This window comes from Suricata suricatta, chromosome 4, assembly GCF_006229205.1.
Source record: "Suricata suricatta isolate VVHF042 chromosome 4, meerkat_22Aug2017_6uvM2_HiC, whole genome shotgun sequence".
NCBI lineage: Eukaryota > Metazoa > Chordata > Mammalia > Carnivora > Herpestidae > Suricata > Suricata suricatta.
In genome coordinates, this window is record NC_043703.1 from 50,742,733 (window position 1) to 50,762,914 (window position 20,182).

At 41.5% G+C, this 20,182-nt stretch overlaps 1 protein-coding gene across 3 annotated transcripts in view; it reads right to left on the minus strand.

Annotated features, from left to right (window-relative positions):
- Positions 1 to 4,076: 4,076 nt before the first annotated feature.
- VWA8 (von Willebrand factor A domain containing 8) overlaps positions 4,077 to 20,182 on the minus strand; it is a 334,690-nt gene continuing 318,584 nt past the window's right edge. For all 3 annotated transcript variants that reach the window (XM_029936673.1, XM_029936672.1, XM_029936671.1), the window contains 3 exons: positions 8,197 to 8,295; positions 6,982 to 7,220; positions 4,077 to 4,910 (listed from right to left, as the gene is read on the minus strand). In XM_029936673.1, the coding sequence (XP_029792533.1) occupies positions 4,802 to 4,910; positions 6,982 to 7,220; positions 8,197 to 8,295 (447 nt within the window). In that variant the 3' untranslated portion in view covers positions 4,077 to 4,801. The remainder of the gene's footprint in view (positions 4,911 to 6,981; positions 7,221 to 8,196; positions 8,296 to 20,182) is intronic.

Here is a 20,182-nt window from a genome sequence, read left to right on the forward strand (position 1 = left end):
GATTTGGTTTTTCAGGGAGAGTGGGGAGCCTCGAGGTGACTCTGGCGCCTGCCCGGGGAAGGATCTCAGTGGTCCTTAGAGCAGACTTGCCTCTTGATGAGACTTCTTAGAGCCGAACATGACGTTCTCTCCACGCTCTGGATTCAAACCCCTTTAAAAGGATGTTCTACTTTGCTCCGAGGGGCCAAATACCACAAGCACCAGTCAATTTAAAAATTATGTAACGCTGGCATTCCAGAGCTGACGTGCACGGCTGCAGGCACAGTCTGTGTCTGAAGGTGAAGCCCCAGACGGCGCTCAGTGTCAAAGAAGAGTGTCAAGTCATTTTCAGCTTGAGAGGTTTGCTTGGCAAGCATTTTTTCCCCTCTGGAGGAGATTTTTGTTTACAGGATTTAACAATTAAAAAAACTCACACACACAATTGCGCATTGTTCAGCTTGTGGCACAAAGGTCAGCGCTCGGCACCCAGTAGTTTTCCAATTCCTGATCCTTTTTGATCCCACTGTGCAGATCACCAGATACGGCGTTTTATTTTAAGGTAGCAAAATGCAAAGGATGAGACCAAGGATAGAAGTCTTGTGAATTACTATCCAACAGAAATATCTGTCCAGCTGATGGGGGAAAGCCCTGCTTGTCCGGCTCTAATGATGCCTTTGTAGCTTTTAGAATGCATGTTCAGTTGTAACATCATTTGTTACCATGGATTTAGGTGCTAAAATCCTCTAATAGGGGCTGTTTTGGGGGTTAGGAGACAAAAATACACTGAAATGATGTGGTTCTCGTAAGACACGTGAGGGACAGAGTCCATTACTGTATGAGATATAGAAGCAGGGACTGTAGTGTTAGAGATAATTTTGCTCAACTTTTAAAATTTACATTTGAAATTAGCTTTAAATAGATGAAGCAATCCAGACCCAGAAGTGACAAGCCCAAGTTCATAAAAGTTGCTAAGCAGCATCTAGAACTTCCTTTCTACTAATTCTACTAACTTAGAGTTTGTAAATTTTCCCACCACAAGAGGGAACACTGGAATTCCTTTCTATTACCTGCAGGCCTCTTATCACAGCCAATCTTACAAAGAAAGGTAAAGGAAAGGCAATGGTAAGAGCTTTACGATATGACCCTAACCAGAAAGTGGGAGCAAATTAGATGCTTCATTGAAGTATTTTAACAAACTGAATATGTTACTGGTTGGAATAATTTTTTAATAGAATTTTTTAATGTTTATTTATTTTTGAGAGAGAGAGAGAGAGAACAAACGAGCAGGGAAGGGGCAGAGAGAGAGGGAGACACAGAATCCAAAGCAGGCTCCACACTCTGAGCTGTCAGCACAGAGTCAGACACGGGGCTTGAACTCATGACCTGTGAGATCATGACCTGAGTGGAAGTCTGACACTTAACCGACTGAGCCACCCAGGTGCTCCTGGAATAACTTTCTTAAAGTGGACATTTTATTGCTTAAGATGAAAAAGTTATATACAGTTTACTAAATACAAGTGGACATTTGACTATTCTTTGATGCAATTCCAGAAAAATAGTTCTCCAGGAAGATGTTGGCTGAGAACTTGTGGAATCTGAGGTGCCTGGATGGCTCAGTTGGTTAAGCAGACTCTTGGTTTAGGCTCAGGTCATGATCTCACAGTTCTTGAGTTCGAGCCCCATGTCTGGTTCTGCACCGACAGCATGAAGCCTGCTTGGGATTCTCTGTCTCCCTCTCTCTCTGCCCCTCCCCCCTCAAGTTCTTTCTCTCTCAAAAATAAATAAACATTAAAAAAAGAAAAGAACTGTGGAAGCCCTTTCATAACTGCCATTGTTGGGCCACAGTGGAGACACAACGGACGGGTGACTACCCTCTTGTTCTTCTAGTCCTACACTCCTGTTTTGTTTGTGGAGGAATTTAATTCTGGCTGATCTGACAGGCACAGGAAGGAGCCAGGTGGAGAGAGGGTTGAAGACTCAGGAGCTGTCCTTTTAAGAGCACTGACAGTGCTGTCCATGGAAAACTACTTCTAAATGGCTCTCAAAGCCCTCGAGTTTGTTTAGAGAAAATCCTGCTGGCATTGATGGATTTCTCCTCCTCCGACAGTTCACAGGAAAGGAAGCGGTGTAAAGAATTAAATGATTCATTCTACTCATGTGACAGGCTCAAATAGTCCCGCTCAGATCCACTTCTTGAGGCTTAGTTTGAGGTGCCCCGTGTGTGATGAGGTCATCTTGCTGGGCCACACAAAAGAGTCCAGGGGGAATACACCATATACTGTGGCCATTCATGCCTTCACTCCTCCTGGCTGCGCACGGGTAACAATGAGCCTTCTCAGCACTACAGGGCTCACTACAGGGACCGAGCTGGTTCAGATGCCTTTCAGTGAACCCCTCCTTGAGGCAAACAATGCATTTATTATAACGTCTTGGCCCCAAGAAGGGCCTGGGAACAGCATGGAGTGGCCTATAATTACATACATTTAATAATAAAGCACAAACATCTTAGGTATTCCAAGAAGTGAAAATAAACCCTTCTCCTCTCCTTTCTTTGCTCCCCCTCCCCCATCATCTTTCCCTTTTACAAATAAGTCAAGTCAGGAGTTACATTTTTTTTTTTTTTAATAACAATTGCAAGGCTGTCTGGCTAGTGAGGAGAGGGAAATTAAATTACAGGAGAACATTCTTCCCGTGTTACACAAAACTGGCTTCTGCTCACTCAGGTAGTCAGGGCACAGACAGGATTTGTTAAAAGGCCACTGTGTTAATGACTCTCGGATTCCGTCCAAAGCCTTTGGAGGCTGTGACCCTCTCGCAGAGGGGCACTCATAGGGGTTAAGATGCCACTTGGACGGGTCCTTCCTCAGGTTGCTGCTAAGCCCAGAAAGGGCTGGTTAGGGATGTCCCTCCAGCATGTCTCCTGTCCTTGGTCTCCACATCCTCCTCGGAGTGCAGGTAGCTTCAGAGACCCAGGGAGAGGAAGGCAGCTCTGTGGTCAGGCTGCAAGAAGAGAAAGGAGCCGAGGCACGGAGAGCTCCAGTCCATCAGGAAGGGGCAGCATAGCCCCACCCTGCCCCTGCCTACCTGACACTGTGGCCTGTTTTCTTGGCCTTCCCTACACCTCAGTTTCCTTATTTGTCAAGGAGAATGTTAAAAGTATGAATAGTCAGTAGTCCAGTATTGGGAAGTGAGTTGCTTTCCTCATCTGTAAAATGAAGTGAAACAATATCAATTTAACATGCATCTTTGTGAGGACTGAATGGAATGATACATGACATCGCTTGGCATACATACCTGGCATGAGGTAATGACCAGTAAATGCTAGTGGGTGCTGTTGTTGTCATTATTACTGTTATTAAAGCAATTACATTTTAAAGGTACTCATTGGCTTGAAACTGCATTGCTAGATGGTATTCAGTACACAGAGCAAGCATCCGGCTGGAAAAATCAGACAGGCCATGAAAACTCATTGGGCAGGACTGCACTGGGAATCTAATTACTTTTATTTCTTTGACAACTGATAGGGAATCGAGGGCAGTGGAACAAATGGGGGTTACCTTTTCTTCCCTGCAATTGATTAAAATGAAACAGATCTGTATAACTCCATCACATATGGGCAAACAGGGTAACCTTACTAACAAGACTAGTATTTCCCACTTGTGACAAGAAAGCATACGCTGGTGCCCCCACAATTTTCACTTTGCATCTCCGGCTTCTCAGGTGGCTGCCCAGACCCTGACTTTGGCTGCAGTATTGATTTTAAACAAAGTGACACTGGGCCTGTTGATAAATAAAGGTCAGCCCAAGGGTAGGCGGGAATGAGGTGCACTTTGAAAGAAAAGAGAAGTCTTGAAAAAAATAGTATATATATATATATATATATATATATATATATATATATATGTATGTATGTATGTATTTTCCTTTTTTACAGCTAAAGAGATCTCCAGTTACTATTCAATTACAACATACCGCCTTGTTTTTACTTTGGTTTAAGTAAAAACATAAGCATTTGTTATTTTGAGCATTGCATTTTGTGGATGCCAAAATATGTGAGACTTGTGAGAAGTGCTGGAAGAACAAGAGGAAACAGGAAGTTCAAGGCAAGACATTCTTTATCCTTCCATGCTGGCAGCATGGAAAATAGGAGGTTTGTTCTTTATTATTTAAGGATTCTTTAAGAAGTCAAGTGGGAAAGATAGCAATGCAGGGATCTTTTGATTCCCTTTGGCTTTGGCCAAGAGAATGGAATTATTGAAAAAAACCTAACCTTTTATAAAATACTTCTGTTATAAGGCTTTTCAGTGGCTTACATACTATAAAACCACTGTCTTCTGGGCAACCTAGAGAAGAAAATACACATAATCACTGGACAGGAGCAGGTTGGGTGGGTTTGCAAAGACTTGTAACTCAACGTCAGAACATGGCATCGAAAGTTTAGTTGGATGGGGTCACTTTGTTACCTCAGGTGACCAGATGTCCTGTTAAGGCAAAAGCAAGGAATTCTCTTTCCCTCCCGTTTCTAGATATAAACCAAGCAACACAGCTCTCAAACTACTTTCCTTTAACCCTGAACTTTTATAAAACACAGGTCAGCTCGCTTCCCTGGGAACCCGTCAACAGTTGTCAGTCTCCATCCACAAACCTCCCTCTGGCTGCTTTCCTAAACCCGGACTGTGGAGCAAGCACAGAGGACCCCGGAATGCAGAACTATCTAGTCATTGTACAGGTTCCCTCTACAGACGTCTTCTTTTCTTCAAGGTACTTTTTATCCCTGTCTTATTTCAAATACTGGGGTCATCAGGGTGACGAAGGGCACGTCTTAAACAGCGGACAACATGGTGGAAGTGAAGATCTGTTGTAAAATCTGAGGGATGTCCTTGGTATCCATGGCAACGAAAGACCGGCCAGCTGGTAAAGTTCTCTGAAGCCTGCCAGGATGGAAGGGGAGAGAAAATTACCATTGCAAATCTGGGCTCCGTTTCCACCTCCTGCCCCCACAAACCACAGTGTCTCAATGGTTTCCTAGCAAAGGAAGTTTCTACTTTCTAATACCTTGTCCCTGCTGGTGACTGAACTGGCTCTCACTGGGCAATGAAAGGCTTGGAAGAGCAACAAAACAGAGCGAGGCACACTGAAAGCAGTGAACCCAAAGAAAGGTCTTTTCAGTGAGAAACTCGGTTAATTTGAAAAGAAGAAATTTCCTTCCTTTTATTACAGTCATTTCCTGGAATTCCCTTGGCAGAACAGCACCCTAGGGACGCATGTGAGATGAGCTCACCTGGGTCCAGCAAACACATACACTGTACTCCTAAGTGTTCCTCCTGCCTTAGAAAACAGGCCCCGAAAAACGCTGCCTGGCCACACGGCAGGTGGTTCTTTCTTCCCCAGCTCTCTTGTTCTTTTTTGCCTCACATCATACACTTCACACTGAAGTACAATCTGACTTATGCAATTGCAGCTTTGATGAGACCAAGGTTATATAGTCTAATGATGATTTTTTTACATGGCAATTTATCATTTGGAACAAAGGGCCGTTTTTTAAAGCAATGAAAGGACAAGACACAGTCCTATCCAAAAGAATGCCTCCTTTCACTGTGCCAACAGAGTTTGGTTTTGGAATGACATTTAATAAAAGTCAACCATCCTGTGTAGTATCATACATTTGGCATGCCTGGTAGACCAGTTAATTCTGCAATGTATCTTTTGCCAGTGGATGTTGGACCATTTCCCTAGGAAACCACAAGGGTATGATTGTATGTGTCTTAAGTATTCAAACAGGATCTGTTCACTAGAAAGACAAAATAGCTATTTCAGCTCAACCAGTATTTGTTGCACTTGCTGTCTGCCTAATATTGGGCTGGTTCTGAAGCAAGTCTGGGTAGAAGAGGCTCACACATAAAACTGAGAAAAACCCAGAGTCAGTTGTAATAAAGTGACTGTCATTACATGATATTCAGGCTGTTCTTAACCTTACTTGGTGATCCTGCAGCAAGGTGAAGGGAATAGGAAAAGATAGCAGCGCTTTGGACACTAAAGCATTTCATAGTCTATACAGAACCCTACACCTCGGAATAGGACAGGTAAGAGACAGGAATAATAAAGAGGTATGCGTTCTAGGCAGGAAGTTTATTTTGCGGGGGGGGGGGGGGAATATACTGTCATTTGTGTTTTCTGCCTCAAATATTTCAAGCAGAGAAAAATCAGAAAGTTCTTTCTGTTTATAATTCAAAAAATAAACATTAGTATGTTTGAGAAATTAAAGTGTTTCCAGATCTCTTTTTGTTCATCCACAATGATATTTATTATCTGATCACAACTTTTCTACTGAATATTTAGCATGCTCAGTGTAGAATTTTACTATATATACTGTCTTACATTGTCTCCAAGTGCTTTACCTGCCTGTCTCCCCAGTAAAAAGAGATATACACACACATATATGGGAGACATTTAAGAAGTGATATCTATCTATATCCATGTATCTATATCCATGTATGTCTATCCACATATATTTGTGTGGATGTCTTGCTATATGTATTGTGTGTGTGTACACATGTATATATACACAAACACATTTTATATATTATTTATATACACACTTTATAGACACGCACATACATATATGCTGGGAAAATAGATGCTTGCTACTTTGAATACGATTTGAACATGAACTGATTAGAACTGAATTGAGACCTTGATGTTAAATGCAAAATATATAAAATACTGTCTAATTTGTTCATGGACAAATCAATTTGTTAATTATTTTATTGTTGGTTTAAATGCACAGTGAAAAACCATTAATTTAAATGATTACTGCTTAGCCAACCATAAGCTGGAGCGCTATATTCTCTCAGCAGGACTGTCAGCTCCCTGACAGCAGGCTATTCCTCCCTTCCCTCCCACTGCCCCTCATGATGCCAATCCCGTGAAATGGCATGTGCCAGGCAGGTACTTAAGGTGTCTCCATACTTGTCCTTTCCTGTATCCTGCGGGGACACTTACCTGATTGCTTGATCCCCTAAAGATCCAATGAAAATGGCAAAAGCATTTACTTGAGGGTTGCTTGTCAGGATTTGGGCAAACTTGGCAGGATGTATTCCGTATCGTGACAGGTTCGCGTCACTTAAGACGATGACAAAGTACTCATCAGCTTCTTCTTTGACAATTTCCTTGATGGCGTGCTCTGTCCCCTCTAATGTGTGGTCCCCACTCATGCAGAATTGAGCATGGGCATGCATTGTCTGGGGGTAAGAGATGTCACACAAAAGCCATGGGTGAGAAACTTTTTAAACCAACATAATGGTTTTTCTATTGACCTCAAGAATGCACAAATACCAATTATTCCATGTGAATAAGAAATCTCCGAATGAGTTCTATTTCATTTGCACCTTAGAGTGACAACTCTAGAGTGACAACACAGTGATATTTGTATGTGGTTGAGACTTTTGTTAGAAACAGGAAATGTTGCCAGACTCTCTCAGTTGGCACTTACTCCTAAAACTCAAGCTGCCACTTAAAGTGAGAAAAATGTAAGAAAACATAAAACTTGGTATCACACACACACATGCTGTGGTAGGCAGAATTCCAAGGTGGTCCCCAAGATTCCTGCCCCTAGAAGACACAGCCTACATAAATCTTTCCCCTTAAATGTGGGCAAGACCTCTGAATGGACATGACATAAGAGAAAAAGGAGAAATGGATTGGATTTCTAACAAAGTTTTAACACTAAACACTGTACTTACAACAATAGCAATGGAGGAAATTTACTTTAAACTCATACGGTGTGTGTGTTTCTTCTGTAGATCTGAGTATGTGAAACTAAATTTATCATTAGAAAATACTATGAACTACATAAAAACGGGTTTGGAGAGTATGCTGAAAGGGGTTATTCTTTTCCTTTTACTGAAATACCTAAGGGCCAAGAAGAACTGTATAGGCTAGGCTATTGGAGGGGACTCAGGTGGTAGAATCCTGTATCATATTGAGTGCACCGCAAATATACAGGGGACAGAGTTTACAATTTGTAGTATGCAGAAGAGGATTTTAGGCACCATGAGTGTTTTCTAAGTTTAAAGCTTGAATGCTTGTAAAACAGAAAGTCTTTCTATTTCTTTCCTGGATCTGTTGCTTCTTCAGTGAATCTTTTCCATCATCAGAAGATACTTTACCTAATCTGGTGGAAGTTTTCACAATACAGAGGTGATTTAATGTATTTACCTTCAGAATTTCTAGTCTTTGCTTATTGTCCTTGGGGATTTTGTTACTTGGAACAAGACCGATGTTGTAGCCATCTCCAGAGTGTCCAGCGATGTCATACTATGGATAAGAGAGTTAGAGAGTTAGGCGCCTCTGTCCACTGAAGAACTGTCATCAGTCCTTTCGGTCTCTAACTCTTTGGTCTGCCACTGTACACAGTTGCTCAACGGATGGCCATGGAGAAGTCCAGAGAGTTGGACGTGTGCTTATCAACAAAGGCAGACAAATTCCAGGCTCCTTCACTTCTGGTCCATCCTTGTGTGATTTCTGCCCCACCAGGAGGTAGAAAGTATGATGGGGGGAATTCATAGGCTACCAAGAATTCCATTCTTAGCTCTCAGGGGAGAGTTAAAAAAAAAAATCACCCACATATACACACACTGTGGTAGGCAGAGTTCCAAGGTAGCCCCCAAGATTCCTGCCCGTTGGCATACATGGCCTGTATAATCTTCTCCCCTTAAGTGTGGGCAGGGCTTGTGAATATGATAGGATGTTACTTGTGATTATGTTATGTGGCAAATGGGATTTTGTGGATGTAGGGCCTCTAATCAGTTGACTTTGAGTTAAAAAAAAAGGGAGGTTATCTGGGTGAGCCTAATTTAATCAGATGAACCCTAAAAAGCAGAGCCTTTCTGGCTGGTAGCAGAAAGGGAAGACAGAGAGACTTGAAGTATGGAGGGGATGTGACATGTGGGAATTAACTGTGGCTGAGATGGAGAGGGCTATAGCATAGGCCTTGAAAATGGCATCTAGGAGTGACCCTGGCTGACAGCCAACATGAAAGCAGCCACTTCAGTCCTATAACCACAAGGGACTGAATTCTGCCAACAATCCAAATGGGCTTGGAAGAAGAGCCTCTAGGTCCAGTCTGGCTCGGATCCTGATTTCAGCCTTGTGAGACCCTAGGCAGAGAACCCAGCTGAGCCTTACTAGACCCCTAAACTACAGAATGAAGACCTACTAAATGGGTGTTGCTTTGAGATGCTATGTTTGCAGTAGGAAACTAATACATATACTTCTTTTCTGAACACACAAAATGAAATGTATTCACCAAAGATTTTACAGTAAAGCACAAAAAAGAAAGTAAAATTTAGTCATAATCCCATATTCAAAGATAACATCTGTCAAGGTTTTGTTGTACAAATTCTGAGGCTTTTATTTCCTCTCACACTATGTGAAAGAGGTTGCACATTCACACACATACACATCTATGTCAACATAACTTCTAGCTGAAATGGATAACATTGACCATGTGGTTTAAAAAAATGTTTTTAATGCTTTTTATTTATTTTTGAGAGAGAGAGAGAAAGAGAGAGAGAGAGAGATAGAGAGAGAAAGAGAGAGAGAGTGTGAAGTGTGATCAGGGGAGGGTCAGAAAGAGAGGGAGACACAGGATCTGAGAATCTCAGGATCTGAGCTAGCAGTCAGCACAGAGCCCGATGCAGGGCTTGAACCCATGAACCATGAGATCATGACCTGAGCCAAAGCCCGATGCTTAACCGACTGAGCCACCCAAGCGCCCTGACCATGTGGTTTTATAATCTGCTTTTCTACTTTATTTTTTTATGTTTTAGTAAAAAACATTTTTAATGTTTATTTATTTTTGAGAGAGAGACAGACAGGCAGACAGAGACAGAGCACAAGTGTGGGAGAGGCGGAGAGGGAAGGAGACACAGAATCTAAAGCAGGCTCTGATAGCTCAGAGCCTGACATGGGGTTTGAACTCAAGAACTACAAGATCATGACCTGAGCCAAAGTCAGATGCTTAACCAACTGAGCCACACAGGTGCCCCTTTGCTTTTTTACTTTAATGTATGACATATATTTTTAAAATTTAGGAACTACCTTTCTATTTCTCTATCTCACAATGCACAGGAGAAAACTAGAGTTGAGTGTGGGGTGCAGCATTTAAATGGAATCTGGAAATAAGTTTGGGACCTGAAGCAACCATAACTGGAGCAAGGTGGTTCTAACTATTGGGTTTGTTCCCCAATTCCCTTCTCCTCTCCGACCTCCCTCTAAGAAGTTTTATGATGCTGATATGAAAGTTAGAATAGATGTCTGGGTATCTGGGCAATTGGGGTGTCTGCAAAGAAAATTCTGAGTGTGGGTCTGGGGCAAAAGATTTTCAGGAATACTTGGAATGCTACTGAGGGACAAAATGCTCAAGAATCATGCTTTCTATTCATCAACTGCCCATCAATCAACAGCTGTCTTTTGAGCACCAACCATGTGCAAAACAAGACTCTAGGTATTGTAGGGGAATGCACTTATTTCTTTTCATGTCTATTCCTTTTTAACTGTTGAGCTCTTTGAGGCCATATCTTATTCATCTTTGAGTTTTAGTATCTGTGAGTGTGCCTGGTGTCTTTATGGCACTAATGCAATCATGTTGGGGCAATAAGAAGTTTTCCTTTCCCATGTGGGCTACATTCTTTTGCAAATAAGCTGTTTGGAAGCTGGAATGCATTTTCCTGCCCCCCAGCCACCATGTGAGAAGTGGTGGTTAGCCCAAGCTAGCTGACCAAAGAGCCCATACAGCAACTGAGACCATTGTGTTAAAAATGAAAAGGAGTAGAAGAATTCCTTTTGAAATAACTTTTATGCAATGATGTAGGGAGTCAGGAGGACTGCAATGATAGGAAGATCAGTTCCATTTTGGACATGGGAAGGAGGACATTCCTTTTTCTGAGACCAAAAAAGAGCAGAAAGAATGGCCCTGGACAGAGGTAAGTGGCTAATTAGAAGGGACAAGTGTACAAATGTACCATGTAAGATGCCTAAATAAGACCTGTAAAGCAGGATATAAATTGTTAAATAAAATACATTCTGTCCTTCTTCGATAAATGAATACAGATTATAGTGACCTGGAGAGTCAGGAGTCCTTGCAGTTCTGGGCACGAACAGAACGGTGTGGGCAGCACTGGCCCCTGGCTCGCTGTGGTTGGCTGTGCTCCATGTCCGTGAGGGGCCTCACATGCATAGGTATAAACACCTAGCCATCACATTCCTCCGTACAGTTGCCCCTTGGCCATACTTCATACCTGGGTGCTCACAACATTGTCCTAAAAAGATGTGCATAAGAAAGGGGACCACGTAGGAAGCAGGCTTGGGGTCATCTGAGGTTTCTTGCGGATCCCAGAAACTGAGAACATGATCTAGAAACTAGCTTTAACTGGGTACACCCCCTTGGCCCCATAGGCTCCTCACCTCATGGGAGGGACATGGTTAGAGGAGGGCTGGAGTGAGATCTTGGGCAGGGCCAGGACATTATTCTAGGAGTGGTTTTAAGATTTTTTAAATTAATACAAAAGATGATACAAAATAATTGTAAGGGAAATTTACCAATACATTAAAAAGGCTTGATAACAAATGCTTAGGAGGATGTAATAAATTCCATATGTGGAAAAAATTTCCTTAGGATAGTTTGTAATCAATCTAGTGAAAAGGTAGCAAAATTTGAACCTAAAAGTTGTACAGCTCTTGACAATGGATAACTGTGGTAAAGTACTGGCTTCGGTAGACCTCCAAGGTAACCCGCGTGATCAGTGCTGGCACTGGCATGGGTATGGACAAAGCCTGTTGGAGTCCGCCATGGAAGCAAGCTCGAGGCTCTGTCAGGTCTGATTTGACAATGGTCACGGCAGGAACTATTTTAAGCCGAGAATAATGTTCTCCTGAGAAGGTGCCTGGCAGACTGCTTCCGTGAGGAGGCTGGTGAAGTAATCAGTTACACAGGATCTTACACAGGAGGGGATAAGATCAGTTCCTTGAAACAGAAGTGGGTTTTTCTTATTTGGCTGAGGCAAGGGGCCTATAAATGTATTAAGTTTTTTCCTCCCTTTTAACTGGAGGTTCAGATTCTTACTAATTAGATGACCATGGATGAGGCCATATGAACATGTCTTTGACCATATGGTCTGCTCACAGGGTTGGCGTAACTGGTTACTGCAAGGAAAAAGTTATTACACAAATAGAAGTCAAATGAGCTGTTTCTCAAAAAAAGATACTGCCTGACTGAATGCTTCAGGAACATTTTAATAACTATCCATCTATCATTCCCTTGACTGATTTATTTACCTCCCTACCATTTAATTACTGTCCAGGAGAAGAAAACATACAATATTTTTTCACACAAGCGAGAGAAAGAGTTTCCCATCTGCCTTTCTTCTCCCTCCCTTATTCCTTTTCTTCTTTCTTCTATTTTTTCCTTTTCCTCCTTCCTTTCTTTATTTGTGGTAAGGAAAGTTCTATTTGCAGAACGATCTGCCTCTGTCTGTGCCTGGTTAGTGTTGCAAGGCTGAGAAGACACACCTAAGGGACAGGATGGGGCTTATAAAATGGTTTGCAGGCTCTGGTTCTCATTTTCCAGACAGGCTTGGGGATTATTCTGTGCCCAAAGTAAATAAAATGCTTGAAAGGGATCCAAAGCACATCCAAGTGTGGAACATTCCCTGGTGTTACTGTAGAGCAGTGTAAGCTTCCATTAAAAACAATACTTCTCTGTCACAATTATCTAGTATCTGCTATCCAAGGATCCCAACACTTTTATAGGCAGAAATTTCCTAATCCTCAAAATGGTCTGGGCTAAAGGAAGAAGGTACATAAACTCTTCCATTCCCATTCTGACACTTAATCCTACTGTTCACCCAGTCTGGTTCCTGCTGTGACCACTGTCAAATCAGACGTGACAGGGTCTCAAGTGTACTTCTGTGGAGGAATCACAGAGTCACTAAATGAGAGCCTCACTGTCATTATCAAACCACCGAACATTTAGATCATAATTTTTTTTGAGCAGCTCAAAATTTTACGGTCATGAAAATGACTGCTTCTCCTGGCCTCCCTTAAGACCTTGTGGGGTCTTCCATTTCAGCATAAAATAAATAATAAACCACAGTAGTAAGGAAAAGCTTTGACTAGAAAAGACCAATTTTAATACTTCTTTGCTTTGGAAACTTGTTTAAAAGCCCCTTTGCTATATTTTCTTTTGAAAACCTCATTCACTTGAGAAAGGTCTTACAAATGAAAACAAATGCTGAGTTTCAGTCTAAGAAACACAAAGACGTATCAGGAAATAAGAAGGCTGATTTGTGATACTTAGGCTGCAAAGAAATGTCTGCTTAGAACAAAGAGCTATTGGTGTTTTTTTATTTTTTTACAAGTAAGATTTATGTTTAGATTTCTATGGGGAAAGAATAATCATCTGCTAAGTTTAGGAAAGACTATGCTTTCTGATGCATCCACATTATAACTAGGTATGAGACAAATGCCTGAGGCTATTTCTGAAGACTGCTGATGTATGAAATTCTAATCTCCTCTTACAAATCCAAGTACACCATTCTAAGATGGCACCACTGACCGTGGGCAGCAAAGGATTAGAAGATGAATACGTGATCGAAAAGGTCAACAGAACCCTAAGGTGTTAGTGAGCCAGTAAGCTATAGTAGTAGCTAGCTCACCTTTCTTTGAATCCTAGAAGTCCACATAAAAAGAATAATGTTCTGGGGCACGAGGTGGCTCAGTTGGTGAAGTGGCCAACTCTTGATCTCAGCTCTGGTCATGATCCCATGGTTTGGTTCAAGAGTTCGAGCCCTGAGTTGTGCTCTGTGCGGATCACATGGAGCCTGCTTAGGATTCTTTCTCTCCCTCTCTCTCTCTGCCTTTTTCTCACTCTTGTTCTCTCTCAAAATACATAAACTTAAAAAAAATAATAATGTTCTGAAGATCAAGGATTCTGGGCTTAGTTCTGATATTAATGACCTTTTGGACCCACCACAAGTCACTTAACTTTTGTAAATCTTGTTTCTATCTTGTAAATAATGCTGGTTTAGATGGCCTCTAACATTAAATGCTTTTAAGTCACTTAACCTCTCTGAGAAACAGGAATAATCTCTGTTTTATCTAACCTCACAGAGTCACTGAAAGTATAGGACAATACATTTAATGAGTATAATGTCAACGTTTGTACAGTTCTTCATGCCTCAGCTCATCTTGATTCTCTTCACAAACTTTGCGGTGGGTATTATTTACCTCTTCTCAGAAATGAAGAAATTAATGCTTGGAGAGGTTAACAGCCTTTCTTAAGCTCAGAGATGTAGCGTTGGCAGAGGTGGAAGCCAGACCCAGGTGCCCTGATTCTGTAGAGAAATAATCATTCCCTATCCTCCTCCCCCATCTCTTTGGTCAGTACTTCTAAAACATTTTTAAAAATATTTTTTATTTATTTTTGAGAGGCAGAGAGAGACAGTGTGAGCAGGGGAGGGTCAGAGAGAGAGGGAGATACAGATTCTGAAGCAGGCTATAGGCTCTGAGCTAGCAGTCAGCACAGAGCCTGAGGCGAGGCTTGAACCCACGAACCATGAGATCATGACCTGAGTAGAAACCAGATGCTTAACCGATTGAGCCACCCAGGTGCCCCTCTTTGGTTGGTATTTCTATAGCAACAACCGAGTCAATTCTGAATTCTTGTTTCACTGTGAATGGATTTAGAGAACTATACCCCTTTCTTTGATCTTATCTCCATGTACCAAGAAAGTTTATTCAAACCCAAGCCTGATAAGATGATTGGTTTCCATTTCTAAATGTGTGTGTGAAACGTTCCTGAAGCATGGGGAAAAGGTTAGTTACAGACACAGAGCTAAGTTTTTGGTAGAAGGAATCTTCCCAGCAGGTGCTAGTTTTGTGAGTCATATCTTTTCACATCTTCTGAGAATTAATGCAGCCTTTCTGACCAAGATATCTTTGAGAAAAGTTAAACCTACTATACCTCATTTGGATGATGAAATGTTAAGGGAAGGAAAAGATAGTCTTTTATGTAAATGGTACATTTGCTCATGAGTTACAGATCTGTAAAAATACTGACTGGTCAGAAGTAAAATTGTTGCAAACAAACAAACAAAAAAAACCCAGGGATAAAACATCAACTAAGAAAGGGCCCAGAAGTGGTAGTCAGTAGTTTCTGGTTTTTTATTTTTTATTTTATATCAGTGTAGCTGTGTGACCTTGAGCAAAGCATTTTACCTCTCTGGGTCATGATTTTCTCATCTGTAAAACAATGAGGTTAGTGAAAATAATTGCCAAAACTATTCCTGATCCTAAGGTTCTATGAAAAGTCAATGGTTCACTTCAGAAGTGGACTGGAAAAGTCTGCTTCACTTAGTCATAGAAAAATCTGTGCCTTGCTTTCTCTTGTCAAAGGAATGAATCATCTACATCTACCTCAGGACTGATGAAGACTTTTCTTTTTTTTTTAGGGTTTTTTTTTTTTTTTTAATTTGTCTTTGAGAGACAGAGACAGCCTGAGCAGCGGAGGGTCAGAGAGAGAGGGAGACACGGAATCTGAAGCAGGCTCCGGGCTCTGAGCTAGCTGTCAGCACACAGCCTGACGCAGGGCTTGAACCCACGAACCGTGAGATCATGACCTAAACCAAAGCCGGATGCTTAACCGACTGAGCCACCCAGGCGCCCCTGAAGACTTTCCTAAAAAGAAAGCCCTCAGAGCCTATAAGAAATAACAATCCAGTATTGGGTCTAGAATGGCAGGTTTCTAACTCTTTAAAATATTTCTAAACAGTGGAAGTCTTTCTCCAACTGAAATATTGCACAAGAGCACAGATGATGAAATATCACACAAAATCAATATAAGTGGACTTGGTTTTGGTTTAACTGGGGATGGAAGGAGAAAGGGTAAAAGTCCTGTCTGCTCGTCATCAAACCCCCAACACCCTTCGAGGGTTCCTTGTTACACTGTTAGGAAAGCATGGCCTTAAAACAGAAGTTATTCTCCACAAAAACAAATAATTCGAGTACCTTTTTTTCAAAGTCCAACATCTCAAAAACTAAATAAATCTGTTTTCTGGAGTCACTACTTGAGTACGCACCTAACTCTGCTATTACGGAGAGTACTTTGAAGAAAAAAAAATAAAGGCATTAAGAGCTTTTGAAAAGGAGGTCTACTTTAGGGCTTTAGTAAGACATTTCCAGGGGTTTGCAGAAATCACAAGGAACAAACAAGAAATCATGAGATAAAGGAAAACATGTTTTCTGACTGAAATAAAATGGTTCACACAACAGTTACCATTCCATTTTCCACTCCAGTGTATAAGTGCTCTGAACATTAAAAATTTTGCTGCTTATTAGAGGAGTTTATGATGATGATTAGTAAATGTTACTCCTGTCTTAAGAGACCAGATTGTATATGCTGTTCCTGAGAATAACTGGATTCAGTTGGTAGACCAATTCTGAGGAACTTTAAAAACTCCAGATGGCTTTGAAATGTGTCCTGCCACTGAACTACCTTTCCTCCTCAGCAATTCTTACATAGGGGTCCCTGTGGTTTGGCATGGGTCATGCGAAGAGGAATAGAAAGTGGAGGCTGACTCCAGATGGGCCTCCTGGGCCTGGACTGTAATGACCCAGAGCTTGGGAGCTGAGCTCAAGCCAAATAAGATAAACACAGATGCCAGGAGAGAGGTTTCGGGGAAGAGTCCAGATCACTGGGCCAGGCCGGTGGCTTCTGAAGGTTTCAAAGCAAATATAGACTAGACACCTTTACAAAGGAGGGACAACTGCAAGAAGACCACACTAGAAGCCATCTAGAACTGCCGAGTGGGAAGTCTCAGAGCACACCCCTGAATTCCTAAAGATACCATATGCGAGGCCATCCCGGGCTATGGAATGTAAATTTTTCACTTAGGAACTCCTAAAAGGGTCATTTGCTCATGCATCATCTTATATTTGCTGAGAAAATTACATACTTTCATTAGTTATTCCTAGTCCTTAAGTCTCTCACAAATGGGAAAATAAAAGCACAGATACAGCGAGTTGGATGTGACCAGATGGTGTACAGATACAGAGCAGAGTGAATGGAATGTTGCCATTTGATGTACACGCATCAGATGTCTCTGAGAAGATACCACAAAAAAATCCACGAGCAGTGGTCACCACTGGAGGAGTAAGTGGGAGCGGAGAGGAGGCAGAGGCTTACATAGAGGGCTTCACTTTCACTCATTTTGTACCTTCTACACCTTTACCCCAAAGTATTTAATTAAAAAAGCGCTCTCACAGAATGTGAGGTGGCTCCATCCCACTTTTTTCACACTTGTTACAAAGGAGGCTGGAGAGACCCCAGCAGAAGACTGGGTTGGCCAGTGGCCACTCTAAACTTTGACGGGGGTGGTGAGAAGATTACAGGAAGTTTCCAGTGCACCCAGTGTAGTGGGGAAGCCTGTTGGGAGATCTGGAAACATAGGGAATATTGGGACAAGGTAAGTGGCACCATGAGAAAACAGGCAGATGAATCTAGAATGAGGGACACTCTGCAAAACACCTGTTCTGAACTGTCAAGAGCGACCATCAGGAAAAGCAAAGATGGTAGTGGCAATGGAGGCGAGGTGGCTACTCTGGATGAAGAGAGGCTAACAAGATATGACAACCAAAAATGAAGTGTGGATTTTGGATCCTGTATTGTGGGGTGAAAGCCAATTAGAAAAGACACTTTTGGGATACACTTACTGTGGTGAGCCCTGAGTAATTCAGGGAGTTGTTGAATCATTATATTGTACACCCAGAACTAATATAACCCTGTATGTTAATTACTTTGATTAAAAAAAGACACCTTGAAGATAGTTGGGAAAAGTGAATTTGGATTGGACACTAGAAGATTTTATGAAATTATTGATAATATTTTTAGATGTGATAATGGTATTGGGGTTGTGCTAGAGAATGTCCTTACTGTTAGGAGAAGCATAATAAAATTAAGAGGTAAAGCATTATGATGTTTATAATTTACTTTCAAATGATTCAGAGGAAGTAAGAGAGTATATATTTAGAGAGAAACATAAAGCAAACAAGGGAAAATATTAACATTTGGCGAATCTAAGTAAAGGCATATGGGTGTTCATTTTACTGCTCTTACAACTTTTCTGTAGGTTTAAATTTTTTCAAAATAAAAAAGTTGGGCTATAAAGGGGAAATTTTAAAAACAAAACAAAACAAAATACCAAAAAGGGATAACAAACAGAAGAGGAGTCCTGTCTCCAACAGCCTTCTGACTTTGGGAAAAGTCCTTAATGTTCCTGGGTCTCAATTTCCCGCCTGAGGCCTGAAGAGGTGCCCGTGAAGCGACTCCAGTTGGGAAGTCCATGGACATGGGGAGGAATTTCCAGGAGCAGAACTCCTGTGCCTTCCCCATCTCTTGTCCCTCCCCAGCCCTCGAGATACTCGCCCAAGTGCCATTTTTTCCTCACAGAACTTGTTTCGTGAAGTCTTGACGTCTTTTCCTTTTCTTGGAAAGATTTTAATGCACTGGAGACTTTCTATGCTCTTAAAAAAGTTCTAAAGAGACTGTAGTGAATGTAGGGAGTATGTTTAGAAGTACGAGGAAATGCACAAAACCCAGTCCATGAAAGTGCTGTCTATTAAGAATCTAATAGCATAGGGGCACCTGGGTGGCTCAGTCAGTTGAGCATCCGACTTTGGCTCAGGTCATGATCTCCTGTTCAAGGGTTTGGGCCCTACATTGGGCTCTGAGCTGTCTTACAGTCTGGAGCCTGTCTTCGGATTCTGTGTCTCCCTCTCTCTCTGATCTTCCCCTGCTCGTGCTCTGTCTTTGTCTCTCAAAAAATAAAGTAAAATGTAAAAAAAAATAAGAATCTAATAGCATAAGAAAACAATATAGAAACTTCAAACTTTGAATAAAGTTTATCTGATCCTGGTGTCTTGCTATAATTTCTTGCTCTAAATATTGACTGGATTTGTCAGGCATATATTACTATGGTTATCTTCTCAATATATCTGTGATTTTACTGATAAAGACTGAGGAAATCATTTACACTACTGTGGGAATGAGAGATTGTCAGCAACATATGCGCTGAAGTGGGGTGTCTGGAGAGGGGTGTGCTTTATGTGTCTCTGTTACTGCAGGTCTCTCACTGAAGGTTCACTCAGAATTCGTAGTTGTTAGTGTCTCCCTCACCAGGCTATAAGCTCAAGGATGGCAGGGAACTCTGTACCTAGTGGAATACTACGCTCTTAGCAAGTGCTCAGTTTATGTTTGTAATTTTATTTAAATCTACTTACATCACATGGCAACAATTAGGCTGTAACTGTCAGTTAGAAACAAAACAAAACAACAGCTTGTGAAATGCTCATTTTCCTTGATATTGTTTCTTTTTGGTGCAGACATGTCCAGTCTCATTAATGTTTTTCCAAGTAACAGACTTTTAACAGTGAGAACTGGAGAAATACCAATCTCTCTGTGCACTCCACTGTGTGAGATGAAATGAAATATTCAACACGCTCCCTGATAGTCACATCATCTACCTGCAGGCTGTTGGAATGGCTCTCTGAATCCTGTACTAGCTTTGTCACTTCCTGCCTTCTGTCTAATTCTTTACTCAGCTTGTTTTAGCTCCTAAAATTTTTTGTTTAGCTCCTTAAAATCTTCCTAATAACTTAGAAGTAGTTTCACCTATTGGAAAGGTTTTGTTCTAAAAGGCATAAAAATCCTTTCTAATGGGAAATTTTGTTCTAGATTATGAGTATGTATGCCAATTTCTTTTTATTATTATTATTATTTTAAATAGTTTCTTGTCAAATTGGTTTCCATACAACACCCAGTGCTCTTCCCCACAAGTGCCCTCCTCCATCACCACCACCTCTTTTCCCCCTCCCCCTTCCCTTTCAACCCTCAGTTCACTTTCAGCATTCAATAGTCTCTCAAGTTTTGCATCCCTCTCTCTCCCCAACTCTCTTTCCCTCTTCCCCTCCCCCTGGTCCTCCGTTAGGTTTCTCCTGTTTTCCTGTTAGACCTCTGAGTGCAAACATATGGTATCTGTCCTTCTCTGCCTGACTTATTTCACTTAGCATGACACCCTCAAGGTCCATCCACTTTCCTACAAATGGCCATATGTCATTCTTTCTCATTGCCATGTAGTACTCCATTGTG